The following is a 16,931-nucleotide window of genomic DNA, read 5'->3' as shown; positions in this document are numbered from 1 at the left end:
ATTGGAGCTGTGGCCGCAAGGTAGTTGGTGCCTGTCGTGGCGGTAATCCTAGAACCCGTTGGTGGACACCGGCAGTGAGGGATGCCGTCAAGCTGAAGAAGGAGTCCTATCGGGTTCTTTTGGCTCATAGGACTCCGGAGGCAGCGGACAGGTACAGACAGGCCAAGCGGTGTGCGGCTTCAGCGGTCGCGGAGGCAAAAACTCGGACATGGGAGGAGTTTGGGGAAGCCATGGAAAACACCTTCCAGACGGCTTTGAAGCGATTCTGGACCACCATCCACCGCCTCAGGAAGGGGAAGCAGTGCACTATCAACACCGTGTATAGTGAGGATGGTGTTCTGCTGACCTCGACTGCGGATGTTGTGGATCGGTGGAGGGAATACTTCGAAGACCTCCTCAATCCCACCAACATGTCTTCCCATGAGGAAGCAGTGCCTGGGGAATCTGTGGTGGGCTCTTCTATTTCTGGGGCTGAGGTTGCTGAGGTAGTTAAAAAGCTCCTCGGTGGAGCAATGCCTGAAGTCCCTTAAGGCTCTGGATGCTGTGGGGGTGTCTTAGTTGACAAGACTCTGCAGCATTGCGTGGTTAGAGTCTACGCCCTGAGATCGGTAGGTTGTGAGTTCAAACCCCGGCCGAGTCATACCAAAGACTATAAAAATGGGAGTCATTACCTCCCTGCTTGGCACTCAGCATCAAGGGTTGGAATTGGGGCTTAAATCACCAAAAATGATTCCTGGGCGCGGCCACCGCTGCTGCCCACTGCTCCACTCACCTCCCAGGGGGTGATCAAGGGTGATAGGTCAAATGCAGAGAATAATTTCGCCACACCTAGACTGTGTGACAATCATTGCTACTTTAACTTTAACTTTAACATCGGGGGCGGTACCTCTGGATTGGCAGACCGGGGTGGTGGTTCCTCTCTTTAAGAAGGGGAACCGGAGGGTGTGTTCCAACTATCGTGGGATCACACTCCTCAGCCTTCCCGGTAAGGTCTATTCAGGTGTACTGGAGAGGAGGCTACGCCGGATAGTCCAACCTCGGATTCAGGAGGAACAGTGTGGTTTTCGTCCTGGTGGTGGAACTGTGGACCAGCTCTATACTCTGGGCAGGGTCCTTGAGGGTGCATGGGAGTTTGCCCAACCAGTCTACATGTGCTTTGTGGACTTGGAGAAGGCATTGGACCGTGTCCCTCGAGAAGTCCTGTGGGGAGTGCTCAGAGAGTATGGGGTATCGGACTGTCTGATTGTGGCGGTCCGCTCACTGTATGATCAGTGCCAGAGCTTGGTCCGCATTGCCGGCTGTAAGTCGGACACGTTTCCAGTGAGGGTTGGACTCCGCCAAGGCTGCCCTTTGTCACCCATTCTGTTCAGAACTTTTATGGACAGAATTTCTAGGCGCAGTCAAGGCGTTGAGGGGATCTGGTTTGGTGGCTGCAGGATTAGGTCTCTGCTTTTTGCAGATGATGTGGTCCTGATGGCTTCATCTGGCCAGGATCTTCAGCTCTCTGGAGCGACTTATACTCCGAAAAATACGGCATACATACGTATGTATGTATGTATAGGCTGCTGCCCCCGCAACCTGACCTCGGATAAGCGGAAGAAGATGGATGGATGGATGGATATATATATATATATATATATATATATATATACATACGTATGAATTGCCAAAAGTATTTGGCCAGCCATCCAAATGATGAGAATCAGGTGTCCTAATCACTTGGCCTGGTGTATCAAATCAAGCACTTAGGCATGGAGACTGTTTCTACAAACATTTGTGAAAGAATGGGCCGCTTTCAGTGATTTCCAGCATGGAACTGTCATAGGATGCCACCTGTGCAACTAATCCAGTCCTTGTGGACAGCCTTCCCAGAAGATATAAACACACTCCGCAACCTTGTGGACAGCCTTCCCAGAAGATATAAACACACCCTGCAACCTTGTGGACAGCCTTCCCAGAAGATATAAACACACTCCACAACCTTGTGGACAGCCTTCCCAGAAGATATAAACACACTCCGCAACCTTGTGGACAGCCTTCCCAGAAGATATAAACACACTCCGCAACCTTGTGGACAGCCTTCCCAGAAGATATAAACACACTCCGCAACCTTGTGGACAGCCTTCCCAGAAGATATAAACACACTCCGCAACCTTGTGGACAGCCTTCCCAGAAGATATAAACACACTCCACAACCTTGTGGACAGCCTTCCCAGAAGATATAAACACACTCCACAACCTTGTGGACAGCCTTCCCAGAAGATATAAACACCCTCCACAACCTTGTGGACAGCCTTCCCAGAAGATATAAACACACTCCGCAACCTTGTGGACAGCCTTCCCAGAAGATATAAACACACCCTGCAACCTTGTGGACAGCCTTCCCAGAAGATATAAACACACTCCACAACCTTGTGGACAGCCTTCCCAGAAGATATAAACACACTCCACAACCTTGTGGACAGCCTTCCCAGAAGATATAAACACCCTCCACAACCTTGTGGACAGCCTTCCCAGAAGATATAAACACACTCCGCAACCTTGTGGACAGCCTTCCCAGAAGATATAAACACACCCTGCAACCTTGTGGACAGCCTTCCCAGAAGATATAAACACACTCCACAACCTTGTGGACAGCCTTCCCAGAAGATATAAACACACTCCACAACCTTGTGGACAGCCTTCCCAGAAGATATAAACACACTCCACAACCTTGTGGACAGCCTTCCCAGAAGATATAAACACACTCCACAACCTTGTGGACAACCTTCCCAGAAGATATAAACACACCCTGCAACCTTGTGGACAGCCTTCCCAGAAGATATAAACACACCCTGCAACCTTGTGGACAGCCTTCCCAGAAGATATAAACACACTCCACAACCTTGTGGACAGCCTTCCCAGAAGATATAAACACACTCCACAACCTTGTGGACAGCCTTCCCAGAAGATATAAACACACTCCACAACCTTGTGGACAGCCTTCCCAGAAGATATAAACACACTCCGCAACCTTGTGGACAGCCTTCCCAGAAGATATAAACACACTCCGCAACCTTGTGGACAGCCTTCCCAGAAGATATAAACACACCCTGCAACCTTGTGGACAGCCTTCCCAGAAGATATAAAGACACTCTGCAACCTTGTGGACAGCCTTCCCAGAAGATATAAACACACTCCACAACCTTGTGGACAGCCTTCCCAGAAGATATAAACACACTCCACAACCTTGTGGACAGCCTTCCCAGAAGATATAAACACCCTCCACAACCTTGTGGACAGCCTTCCCAGAAGATATAAACACCCTCCACAACCTTGTGGACAGCCTTCCCAGAAGATATAAACACACTCCACAACCTTGTGGACAGCCTTCCCAGAAGAGTTGAAGCTGTAATAGCTGCAACATCATATTGACCCCTATGGGTTAGGACTGGGATGGCACTTCAACTTCAAATGTGAGTCAAGGCAGGTGGCCAAATACTTTTGGCAATAGTTTGTCCTAGAGTTGGATGATTTGATGATAGTTTGTCCTAGAGTTGGATGATAGTTTGTCCTAGAGTTGGATGATAGTTTGTCCTAGAGTTGGATAATAGTTTGTCCTAGAGTTGGATGATAGTTTGTCCTAGAGTTGGATGATAGTTTGTCCTAGAGTTAGATGATAGTTTGTCCTAGAGTTGGATGATAGTTTGTCCTAGAGTTGGATAATAGTTTGTCCTAGAGTTGGATAATAGTTTGTCCTAGAGTTGGATGATAGTTTGTCCTAGAATTGGATGATAGTTTGTCCTAGAGTTGGATGATAGTTTGTCCTAGAGTTGGATGATAGTTTGTCCTAGAGTTGGATGATAGTTTGTCCTAGAGTTGGATAATAGTTTGTCCTAGAGTTGGATGATAGTTTGTCCTAGAGTTAGATGATAGTTTGTCCTAGAGTTGGATGATAGTTTGTCCTAGAGTTGGATAATAGTTTGTCCTAGAGTTGGATGATAGTTTGTCCTAGAGTTGGATGATAGTTTGTCCTAGAGTTGGATGATAGTTTGTCCTAGAGTTGGATGATAGTTTGTCCTAGAATTGAATGATAGTTTGTCCTAGAGTTGGATGATAGTTTGTCCTAGAGTTGGATGATAGTTTGTCCTAGAGTTGGATAATAGTTTGTCCTAGAGTTGGATGATAGTTTGTCCTAGAGTTAGATGATAGTTTGTCCTAGAGTTGGATGAATGTTTGTCCTAGAGTTGGATGATAGTTTGTCCTAGAATTGGATGATAGTTTGTCCTAGAGTTGGATGATAGTTTGTCCTAGAGTTGGATGATAGTTTGTCCTAGAATTGGATGATAGTTTGTCCTAGAGTTGGATGATAGTTTGTCCTAGAGTTGGATGATAGTTTGTCCTAGAATTGGATGATAGTTTGTCCTAGAGTTGGATGATAGTTTGTCCTAGAGTTGGATGATAGTTTGTCCTAGAGTTGGATGATAGTTTGTCCTAGAGTTGGATAATAGTTTGTCCTAAAGTTGGATGATAGTTTGTCCTAGAGTTGGATGATAGTTTGTCCTAGAGTTGGATGATAGTTTGTTCTAGAGTTGGATGATAGTTTGTCCTAGAGTTGGATGATTTGATGATAGTTTGTCCTAGAGTTGGATGATAGTTTGTTCTAGGGTTGGATGATAGTTTGTCCTAGAGTTGGATGATTTGTTGATAGTTTTTCCTAGAGTTGGATGATTTGATGATAGTTTGTCCTAGAGTTGGATAATAGTTTGTCCTAGAGTTGGATGATAGTTTGTCCTAGAGTTGGATGATAGTTTGTCCTAGAATTGGATGATAGTTTGTCCTAGAGTTGGATGATAGTTTGTCCTAGAGTTGGATAATAGTTTGTCCTAGAGTTGGATGATAGTTTGTCCTAGTGTTGGATGATAGTTTGTCCTAGAGTTGGATAATAGTTTGTCCTAGAGTTGGATGATAGTTTGTCCTAGAGTTGGATGATAGTTTGTCCTAGAATTGGATGATAGTTTGTCCTAGAGTTGGATGATAGTTTGTCCTAGAGTTGGATGATAGTTTGTCCTAGAGTTGGATGATAGTTTGTCCTAGAGTTGGATGATAGTTTGTCCTAGAATTGGATGATAGTTAGTCCTAGAGTTGGATGATAGTTTGTCCTAGAGTTGGATGATAGTTTGTCCTAGAATTGGATGATAGTTTGTCCTAGAGTTGGATGATAGTTTGTCCTAGAGTTGGATGATAGTTTGTCCTAGAATTGGATGATAGTTTGTCCTAGTGTTGGATGATAGTTTGTCCTAGAGTTGGATGATAGTTTGTCCTAGAGTTGGATGATAGTTTGTCCTAGAATTGGATGATAGTTTGTCCTAGTGTTGGATGATAGTTTGTCCTAGAGTTGGATGATAGTTTGTCCTAGAGTTGGATGATAGTTTGTCCTAGAGTTGGATGATAGTTTGTCCTAGAATTGGATGATAGTTTGTCCTAGAGTTGGATGATAGTTTGTCCTAGAGTTGGATGATAGTTTGTCCTAGAGTTGGATAATAGTTTGTCCTAGAGTTGGATGATAGTTTGTCCTAGAGTTGGATGATAGTTTGTCCTAGAGTTGGATGATAGTTTGTCCTAGAGTTGGATGATAGTTTGTCCTAGAATTGGATGATAGTTTGTCCTAGTGTTGGATGATAGTTTGTCCTAGAGTTGGATGATAGTTTGTCCTAGAGTTGGATGATAGTTTGTCCTAGAGTTGGATGATAGTTTGTCCTAGAGTTGGATGATAGTTTGTCCTAGAGTTGGATGATAGTTTGTCCTAGAATTGGATGATAGTTTGTCCTAGAGTTGGATGATAGTTTGTCCTAGAGTTGGATGATAGTTTGTCCTAGAGTTGGATGATAGTTTGTCCTAGAGTTGGATAATAGTTTGTCCTAGAGTTGGATGATAGTTTGTCCTAGAGTTGGATGATAGTTTGTCCTAGAGTTGGATGATAGTTTGTCCTAGAGTTGGATGATAGTTTGTCCTAGAGTTGGATGATTTGATGATAGTTTGTCCTAGAGTTGGATGATAGTTTGTTCTAGAGTTGGATGATAGTTTGTCCTAGAGTTGGATGATTTGATGATAGTTTGTCCTAGAGTTGGATGATAGTTTGTCCTAGAGTTGGATGATAGTTTGTCCTAGAGTTGGATGATAGTTTGTCCTAGAGTTGGATAATAGTTTGTCCTAGAGTTGGATGATAGTTTGTCCTAGAGTTAGATGATAGTTTGTCCTAGAGTTGGATGATAGTTTGTCCTAGAGTTGGATAATAGTTTGTCCTAGAGTTGGATGATAGTTTGTCCTAGAGTTGGATGATAGTTTGTCCTAGAGTTGGATGATAGTTTGTCCTAGAGTTGGATGATAGTTTGTCCTAGAATTTAATGATAGTTTGTCCTAGAGTTGGATGATAGTTTGTCCTAGAGTTGGATGATAGTTTGTCCTAGAGTTGGATAATAGTTTGTCCTAGAGTTGGATGATAGTTTGTCCTAGAGTTGGATGATAGTTTGTCCTAGAGTTGGATGATAGTTTGTCCTAGAATTGGATGATAGTTTGTCCTAGAGTTGGATGATAGTTTGTCCTAGAGTTGGATGATTTGATGATAGTTTGTCCTAGAGTTGGATGATTTGATGATAGTTTGTCCTAGAGTTGGATAATAGTTTGTCCTAGAGTTGGATGATAGTTTGTCCTAGAGTTGGATGATAGTTTGTCCTAGAGTTGGATGATAGTTTGTTCTAGAGTTGGATGATAGTTTGTCCTAGAGTTGGATGATTTGATGATAGTTTGTCCTAGAGTTGGATGATAGTTTGTTCTAGAGTTGGATGATAGTTTGTCCTAGAGTTGGATGATTTGATGATAGTTTGTCCTAGAGTTGGATGATAGTTTGTCCTAGAGTTGGATAATAGTTTGTCCTAGAGTTGGATGATAGTTTGTCCTAGAGTTGGATGATAGTTTGTCCTAGAGTTGGATGATAGTTTGTTCTAGAGTTGGATGATAGTTTGTCCTAGAGTTGGATGATTTGATGATAGTTTGTCCTAGAGTTGGATGATAGTTTGTTCTAGAGTTGGATGATAGTTTGTCCTAGAGTTGGATGATTTGATGATAGTTTGTCCTAGAGTTGGATGATTTGATGATAGTTTGTCCTAGAGTTGGATAATAGTTTGTCCTAGAGTTGGATGATAGTTTGTCCTAGAGTTGGATGATAGTTTGTCCTAGAATTGGATGATAGTTTGTCCTAGAGTTGGATGATAGTTTGTCCTAGAGTTGGATAATAGTTTGTCCTAGAGTTGGATGATAGTTTGTCCTAGTGTTGGATGATAGTTTGTCCTAGAGTTGGATAATAGTTTGTCCTAGAGTTGGATGATAGTTTGTCCTAGAGTTGGATGATAGTTTGTCCTAGAATTGGATGATAGTTTGTCCTAGAGTTGGATGATAGTTTGTCCTAGAGTTGGATGATAGTTTGTCCTAGAATTGGATGATAGTTAGTCCTAGAGTTGGATGATAGTTTGTCCTAGAGTTGGATGATAGTTTGTCCTAGAATTGGATGATAGTTTGTCCTAGAGTTGGATGATAGTTTGTCCTAGAGTTGGATGATAGTTTGTCCTAGAATTGGATGATAGTTTGTCCTAGTGTTGGATGATAGTTTGTCCTAGAGTTGGATGATAGTTTGTCCTAGAATTGGATGATAGTTTGTCCTAGAGTTGGATGATAGTTTGTCCTAGAGTTGGATGATAGTTTGTCCTAGAGTTGGATGATAGTTTGTCCTAGAGTTGGATGATAGTTTATCCTAGTGTTGGATGATAGTTTGTCCAAGAGTTGGATGATAGTTTGTCCTAGAGTTGGATGATAGTTTGTCCTAGAATTGGATGATAGTTTGTCCTAGAGTTGGATGATAGTTTGTCCTAGAGTTGGATAATAGTTGGTCCTAGAGTTGGATGATAGTTTGTCCTAGAGTTAGATGATAGTTTGTCCTAGAGTTGGATGATAGTTTGTCCTAGAGTTGGATGATAGTTTGTCCTAGAATTGGATGATAGTTTGTCCTAGAGTTGGATGATAGTTTGTCCTAGAGTTGGATGATAGTTTGTCCTAGAGTTGTATGATAGTTTGTCCTAGAATTGGATGATAGTTTGTCCTAGAGTTGGATGATAGTTTGTCCTAGAGTTGGATGATAGTTTGTCCTAGAGTTGGATGATAGTTTGTCCTAGAATTGGATGATAGTTTGTCCTAGAGTTGGATGATAGTTTGTCCTAGAGTTGGATGATAGTTTGTCCTAGAGTTGGATGATAGTTTGTCCTAGAGTTGGATAATAGTTTGTCCTAGAGTTGGATGATAGTTTGTCCTAGGGTTGGATGATAGTTTGTCCTAGAGTTGGATGATAGTTTGTCCTAGAGTTGGATGATTTGATGATAGTTTGTCCTAGAGTTGGATGATAGTTTGTTCTAGAGTTGGATGATAGTTTGTCCTAGAGTTGGATGATTTGATGATAGTTTGTCCTAGAGTTGGATGATTTGATGATAGTTTGTCCTAGAGTTGGATAATAGTTTGTCCTAGAGTTGGATGATAGTTTGTCCTAGAGTTGGATGATAGTTTGTCCTAGAATTGGATGATAGTTTGTCCTAGAGTTGGATGATAGTTTGTCCTAGAGTTGGATAATAGTTTGTCCTAGAGTTGGATGATAGTTTGTCCTAGAGTTGGATGATAGTTTGTCCTAGAGTTGGATAATAGTTTGTCCTAGAGTTGGATGATAGTTTGTCCTAGAGTTGGATGATAGTTTGTCCTAGAATTGGATGATAGTTTGTCCTAGTGTTGGATGATAGTTTGTCCTAGAGTTGGATGATAGTTTGTCCTAGAGTTGGATGATAGTTTGTCCTAGAATTGGATGATAGTTTGTCCTAGAGTTGGATGATAGTTTATCCTAGAGTTGGATGATAGTTTGTCCTAGAATTGGATGATAGTTTGTCCTAGAGTTGGATGATAGTTTGTCCTAGAATTGGATGATAGTTTGTCCTAGAATTGGATGATAGTTTGTCCTAGTGTTGGATGATAGTTTGTCCTAGAGTTGGATGATAGTTTGTCCTAGAGTTGAATGATAGTTTGTCCTAGAATTGTATGATAGTTTGTCCTAGAGTTGGATGATAGTTTGTCCTAGAGTTGGATGATAGTTTGTCCTAGAATTGGATGATAGTTTGTCCTAGTGTTGGATGATAGTTTGTCCTAGAGTTGGATGATAGTTTGTCCTAGAGTTGGATGATAGTTTGTCCTAGAGTTGGATGATAGTTTGTCCTAGAGTTGGATGATAGTTTGTCCTAGAGTTGGATAATAGTTTGTCCTAGAGTTGGATGATAGTTTGTCCTAGAGTTGGATAATAGTTTGTCCTAGAGTTGGATGATAGTTTGTCCTAGAGTTGGATGATAGTTTGTCCTAGAATTGGATGATAGTTTGTCCTAGAGTTGGATGATAGTTTGTCCTAGAGTTGGATGATAGTTTGTCCTAGAGTTGGATGATTTGCTGGCTGCCGCCTCACCTCGCCCACGTCGTACACCTGCACTTGCCCCTCAGAGTCTCCGGTGGCGATCTCTTTTCCGGAGTGAGCCCATCGCACGCGGTTCAGCGCTGGAGCCCCCTCCACATACACACTGGCAGTGGGAACCTGAGGAAGACCACATCACTGCATCAAGACACCTTCTTATTTCCTACAGGTGTTACATTCCATGGTGAGAGAACCTCAGTGTCGTTGTTGAGGTTCCACAGGTCCAGACGTCCAGCCAGGTCCACACAGGCAAACAGAGCAGGGTGCGTAGGAGACCACATGGCATCGTAGACGTAGTCACAGCTGTCCTCAAAGGAGTAAAGTGGGCGGGTACTCTGCACCCCAGGTTTGTTAATAGTATCCAATGTCATTGCTGTGTGTGTGTGTTAATGGTATCCAATGTGTGTGTGTGTGTTAATAGTATCCAATGTGTGTTTGTTAACAGTATCCAATGTGTGTTTGTTAATAGTATCCAATGTCATTGCTGTGTGTGTGTGTTAATGGTATCCAATGTGTGTGTGTGTTAATAGTATCCAATGTGTGTTTGTTAACAGTATCCAATGTGTGTTTGTTAATAGTATCCAATGTCATTGCTGTGTGTGTGTGTTAATGGTATCCAATGTGTGTGTGTGTGTTAATATTATCCAATGTGTGTTTGTTAACAGTATCCAATGTGTGTTTGTTAATAGTATCCAATGTCATTGCTGTGTGTGTGTGTTAATGGTATCCAATGTGTGTGTGTGTTAACAGTATCCAATGTGTGTTTGTTAATAGTATCCAATGTCATTGCTGTGTGTGTGTGTTAATGGTATCCAATGTGTGTTTGTTAATAGTATCCAATGTGTGTTTGTTAATAGTATCCAATGTGTGTTTGTTAATAGTATCCAATGTGTGTTTGGTGTGTGTGTTGATAGTATCCAATGTAAGTGGTGTGTGTTTGTTAATAGTATCCAATGTGTGTTTGGTGTGTGTGTTGATAGTATCCAATGTAAGTGGTGTGTGTTTGTTAATAATATCCAATGTGTGTTTGTTAATAGTATCCAATGTGTGTGTGTGTTAATAGTATCCAATGTGTGTCTGTTAATAGTATCCAATGTGTTTGTTAATAGTATCCAATGTGTGTTTGGTGTGTGTGTTGATAGTATCCAATGTAAGTGGTGTGTGTTTGTTAATAATATCCAATGTGTGTTTGTTAATAGTATCCAATGTAAGTGCTGTGTGTTTGTTAATAGTATCCAATGTAAGTGGTGTGTGTGTGTTGATAGTATCCAATGTAAGTGCTGTGTGTTTGTTAATAATATCCAATGTGTGTTTGTTAATAGTATCCAATGTAAGTGGTGTGTGTGTATTAATAGTATCCAATGTAACTGGTGTGTGTTTGTTAATAGTATCCAATGTGTGTGTGTGTGTGTTAATAGTATCCAATGTAAGTGCTGTGTGTTTGTTAATAGTATCCAATGTAAGTGGTGTGTGTGTGTTGATAGTATCCAATGTAAGTGCTGTGTGTTTGTTAATAATATCCAATGTGTGTTTGTTAATAGTATCCAATGTAAGTGGTGTGTGTGTATTAATAGTATCCAATGTAACTGGTGTGTGTTTGTTAATAGTATCCAATGTAAGTGGTGTGTGTGTGTTGATAGTATCCAATGTAAGTGCTGTGTGTTTGTTAATAATATCCAATGTGTGTTTGTTAATAGTATCCAATGTAACTGGTGTGTGTTTGTTAATAGTATCCAATGTAAGTGGTGTGTGTGTATTAATAGTATCCAATGTAACTGGTGTGTGTTTGTTAATAGTATCCAATGTGTGTGTTAATAGTATCCAACGCAAGTGGTGTGTGTTTGTTAATAGTATCCAATGTAAGGTGTGTGTGTGTGTGTTAATAGTATCCAATGTAAGGTGTGTGTGTGGTAATAGTGTCCACAAAGTGGTGTGTGTGTGTTAATAGGATCCAATGTAAGGTGTGTGTGTTAATAGTGTCCACAAAGTGGTGTGTGTGTGTTAATAGTATCCAACGTAAGTGGTGTGTGTTTGTTAATAGTATCCAATGTAAGGTGTGCGCGTGTTAATAGTATCCAATGTAAGGTGTGTGTGTGTGTTAATAGTATCCAATGTAAGGTGTGTGTGTGTGTTAATAGTGTCCACAAAGTGGTGTGTGTGTGTTAATAGTATCCAATGTAAGGTGTGTGTGTGTGTGGTAATAGTGTCCACAAAGTGGTGTGTGTGTGTGTCAATGTCTGACCTTGGTGCTCCACAGTTTGACGGTCCAGTCGAAAGAAGCAGAGATGAAGAGATGGGAGAAGTCCACTGGTCCTGCAGCAGTATGACAGCTCAGGCCTGTCACAGGACCATGATGGCCCTCAAATACCTCAGTGATGCCCGCCTTACTGGAACACACACACAATACTGACATGCTCAAACACCTCAGTGATGCCCGCCTTACTGGAACACACACACAATACTGACATGCTCAAACACCTCAGTGATGCCCGCCTTACTGGAACACACACACAATACTGACATGCTCAAACACCTCAGTGATGCCCGCCTTACTGGAACACACACACAATACTGACATGCTCAAACACCTCAGTGATGCCGCCTTACTGGAACACACACAATACTGACATGCTCAAACACCTCAGTGATGCCGCCTTACTGGAACACACACACAATACTGACATGCTCAAACACCTCAGTGATGCCGCCTTACTGGAACACACACAATACTGACATACTCAAACACCTCAGTGATGCCCGCCTTACTGGAACACACACACAATACTGACATGCTCAAACACCTCAGTGATGCCCGCCTTACTGGAACACACACACAATACTGACATGCTCAAACACCTCAGTGATGCCCGCCTTACTGGAACACACACACAATACTGACATGCTCAAACACCTCAGTGATGCCGCCTTACTGGAACACACACACAATACTGACATGCTCAAACACCTCAGTGATGCCCGCCTTACTGGAACACACACACAATACTGACATGCTCAAACACCTCAGTGATGCCCGCCTTACTGGAACACACACACAATACTGACATGCTCAAACACCTCAGTGATGCCCGCCTTACTGGAACACACACACAATACTGACATGCTCAAACACCTCAGTGATGCCCGCCTTACTGGAACACACACACAATACTGACATGCTCAAACACCTCAGTGATGCCGCCTTACTGGAACACACACAATACTGACATGCTCAAACACCTCAGTGATGCCGCCTTACTGGAACACACACACAATACTGACATGCTCAAACACCTCAGTGATGCCGCCTTACTGGAACACACACACAATACTGACATGCTCAAACACCTCAGTGATGCCCGCCTTACTGGAACACACACACAATACTGACATGCTCAAACACCTCAGTGATGCCCGCCTTACTGGAACACACACACAATACTGACATGCTCAAACACCTCAGTGATGCCCGCCTTACTGGAACACACACACAATACTGACATGCTCAAACACCTCAGTGATGCCCGCCTTACTGGAACACACACACAATACTGACATGCTCAAACACCTCAGTGATGCCCGCCTTACTGGAACACACACACAATACTGACATGCTCAAACACCTCAGTGATGCCCGCCTTACTGGAACACACACACAATACTGACATGCTCAAACACCTCAGTGATGCCCGCCTTACTGGAACACACACACAATACTGACATGCTCAAACACCTCAGTGATGCCCGCCTTACTGGAACACACACACAATACTGACATGCTCAAACACCTCAGTGATGCCCGCCTTACTGGAACACACACACAATACTGACATGCTCAAACACCTCAGTGATGCCCGCCTTACTGGAACACACACACAATACTGACATGCTCAAACACCTCAGTGATGCCGCCTTACTGGAACACACACAATACTGACATGCTCAAACACCTCAGTGATGCCGCCTTACTGGAACACACACACAATACTGACATGCTCAAACACCTCAGTGATGCCGCCTTACTGGAACACACACACAATACTGACATGCTCAAACACCTCAGTGATGCCCGCCTTACTGGAACACACACACAATACTGACATGCTCAAACACCTCAGTGATGCCCGCCTTACTGGAACACACACACAATACTGACATGCTCAAACACCTCAGTGATGCCCGCCTTACTGGAACACACACACAATACTGACATGCTCAAACACCTCAGTGATGCCCGCCTTACTGGAACACACACACAATACTGACATGCTCAAACACCTCAGTGATGCCCGCCTTACTGGAACACACACACAATACTGACATGCTCAAACACCTCAGTGATGCCCGCCTTACTGGAACACACACACAATACTGACATGCTCAAACGCCTCAGTGATGCCCGCCTTACTGTAGTTAACGTGTTATCGCGTTAACTTTACAGCCCTAAGAATACTTTGCAAGGTTGAAAGGCCACACCAAGAATCAGAACCCCCTGCTGTGAACTCACCTTCCATGGCGGCAGGCGGTGTACACAGAGCCGTCCTCGCTGCCCACCACAAAGTTGTTGACGTCACCCAGGGGGAAGGCCATGGAGGTGACGGCCACCGCCTTGCTCTGCTTGAACACCAGCTCCAGGCTGTCCTGTGGGGGCGGGGCCTCTTACAACAGGGCGTGTTAAGAGTGGGACTCACCTGGGCGCTGGGAGTACCTGCGGCTGGGACAACATGTCCAGGCTCCACGAGCACATCTTGCCATCTGTGGAGATGCTGATCAGGTTGTTGGCGTTCTGGGTGCCCACCACGTTCACACAGTAGACCGGGTGCTGCCACAGGAGGAGAGACAGTCTCACTCTGTGTGTGTGTGTGTGTGTTTATATGTGTGTGTGTGCATTACAGTGTGTGCAGCTGCAGACAGGGGAGTTCTCTGGACAGGTGTGCGCTTGTTGCTGCGGTTGTCCCATAAGACGATCTGTCCTGAGTAAGTCCCGCCCACCACCAGGTTGGGGTGAAACTTTGCAAAGCTGGCGGACATCACCTCTGACTGAGCACAAACATGTCACATTTGGGTTTACTGAGCATTCATTTCAGGTGTTATTAAGTTCAATGAAAGAAGACCATAACACAACTAAATCTAATGTATAAACCCCGTTTCCATATGAGTTGGGAAATGGTGTTAGATGTAAATATAAACGGAATACAATGATTTGCAAATCATTTTCAACCCATATTCAGTTGAATGCACTACAAAGACAACATATTTGATGTTCAAACTCATAAACATTTTTTTTGTTGCAAATAATCATTAACTTTAGAATTTGATGGCAGCAACACGTGACAAAGAAGTTGGGAAAGGTGGCAATAAATACTGATAAAGTTGAGGAATGCTCATCAAACACTTATTTGGAACATCCCACAGGTGAGCAGGCAAATTGGGAACAGGTGGGTGCCATGATTGGGTATAAAAGTAGATTCCATAAAATGCTCAGTCATTCACAAACAAGGATGGGGCGAGGGTCACCACTTTGTCAACAAATGCCTGAGCAAATTGTTGAACAGTTTAAGAAAAACCTTTCTCAAGCAGCTATTGCAAGGAATTTAGGGATTTCACCATCTACGCTCCGTAATATCATCAAAGGGTTCAGAGAATCTGGAGAAATCACTGCACGTAAGCAGCTAAGCCCGTGACCTTCCATCCCTCAGGCTGTACTGCATCAACAAGCCACATCAGTGTGTAAAGGATATCACCACATGGGCTCAGGAACACTTCAGAAACCCACTGTCAGTAACTACAGTTGGTCGCTACATCTGTAAGTGCAAGTTAAAACTCTCCAATGCAAGGCAAAAACCGTTTATCAACAACACCCAGAAACGCCGTCGGCTTCGCTGGGCCTGAGCTCATCTAAGATGGACTGATACAAAGTGGAAAAGTGTTCTGTGGTCTGACGAGTCCACATTTCAAATTGTTTTTGGAAACTGTGGACGTCGTGTCCTCCGGACCAAAGAGGAAAAGAACCATCCGGATTGTTATAGGCACAAAGTGTAAAAGGCAGCATGTGTGATGGTATGGGGGTGTATTAGTGCCCAAGACATGGGTAACTTACACATCTGTGAAGGCACCATTAATGCTGAAAGGTACATACAGCTTTTGGAGCAACATATGTTGCCATCCAAGCAACGTTACCATGGACGCCCCTGCTTATTTCAGCAAGACAATGCCAAGCCACGTGTTACATCAACGTGGCTTCTTAGTAAAAGAGTGCGGGTACTAGACTGGCCTGCCTGTAGTACAGACCTGTCTCCCATTGAAAATGTGTGGCGCATTATGAAGCCTAAAATAGCACAAGGGAGACCCCCGGACTGTTGAACAACTTAAGCTGTACATCAAGCAAGAATGGGAAAGAATTCCACCTGAGAAGCTTTAAAAATGTGTCTCCTCAGTTCCCAAACCTTTACTGAGTGTTGTTAAAAGGAAAGGCCATGTAACACAGTGGTGAACATGCCCTTTCCCAACTACTTTGGCCCGTGTTGCAGCCATGAAATTCTAAGTTAATTATTATTTGCAAAAAAAATAAATAAAGTTTATGAGTTTGAACATCAAATATGTTGTCTTTGTAGCATATTCAACTGAATATGGGTTGAAAAGGATTTGCAAATCTTTGTATTCCGTTTATATTTACATCTAACACAATTTCCCAACTCATATGGAAACGGGGTTTGTACACCAGTATTTGTTGTGTTAAAGACTTTATGGTTGGATGTAGACTAAGCACCAGTATTTGTTGTGTTAGAAAACTTCATGGTTGGATGTAGTCTAAGCACCAGTATTTGTTGTGTTAAAGAACTTCATGGTTGGATGTAGACTACAGTGCATCCAGAAAAACTTCCCTTTTTCCACATTCTGTTGTTACAGCCTCAATACAAAATGGAATACATTCATTTTTGGTTCTTAAAACTCTACACACAATACCACATAATAATAATGTGAAAATGTTTTGTTTTACTTTGCAAATGTATAAAAAAAACTCAAAAAATCACATGTACATAAGTATTCACAGTCTTTGCTCAATACTTTGTTGTTGGCAGCAATTACAGCCTCAAGTCTTTTGGAATACGATGCCACAAGGTTGGCACACCTATCTTTGGACACTTTCAACCATTCCTCATTGCCACACCTCTCAAGCTCTATCAGGTTGGATGGGAAATGTTGATTTTCATCCAGGATGTCTCTGTACATTGATGCATTCATATTTCCCTCTATACGGACTAGTATCCCACATCATGATGCTGCCACCACTCAATTGTTGTTTCATCCGACCATATCATTTTTGTTTCTCATGGTCAGAGTATTTCAGGTGCATTTTGGCAAACTTTTTATGAAGAAATGGCTTCTGTCTGGCCACTCT

General features: G+C 42.7%; 1 protein-coding gene across 11 annotated transcripts in view; it reads right to left on the bottom strand.

The window, feature by feature from the left end:
- Positions 1-16,931, bottom strand: part of LOC133631562 (dynein, cytoplasmic 1, intermediate chain 2a-like) — a 35,208-nt gene that overhangs the window by 3,130 nt on the left and 15,147 nt on the right. For all 11 annotated transcript variants that reach the window (XM_062023880.1, XM_062023883.1, XM_062023881.1 and 8 more), the window contains 6 exons: positions 14,423-14,569; positions 14,238-14,351; positions 14,037-14,170; positions 11,775-11,919; positions 9,727-9,867; positions 9,527-9,652 (listed from right to left, as the gene is read on the bottom strand). In XM_062023880.1, coding sequence (XP_061879864.1) covers positions 9,527-9,652; positions 9,727-9,867; positions 11,775-11,919; positions 14,037-14,170; positions 14,238-14,351; positions 14,423-14,569 — 807 coding nt within the window. The remainder of the gene's footprint in view (positions 1-9,526; positions 9,653-9,726; positions 9,868-11,774; positions 11,920-14,036; positions 14,171-14,237; positions 14,352-14,422; positions 14,570-16,931) is intronic.

This window comes from Entelurus aequoreus, linkage group LG16, assembly GCF_033978785.1.
Source record: "Entelurus aequoreus isolate RoL-2023_Sb linkage group LG16, RoL_Eaeq_v1.1, whole genome shotgun sequence".
In the NCBI taxonomy this organism is placed as follows: domain Eukaryota; kingdom Metazoa; phylum Chordata; class Actinopteri; order Syngnathiformes; family Syngnathidae; genus Entelurus; species Entelurus aequoreus.
Note: the sequence above shows the minus strand (reverse complement) of the source record. Positions and strands in the feature narration are given on the sequence as shown.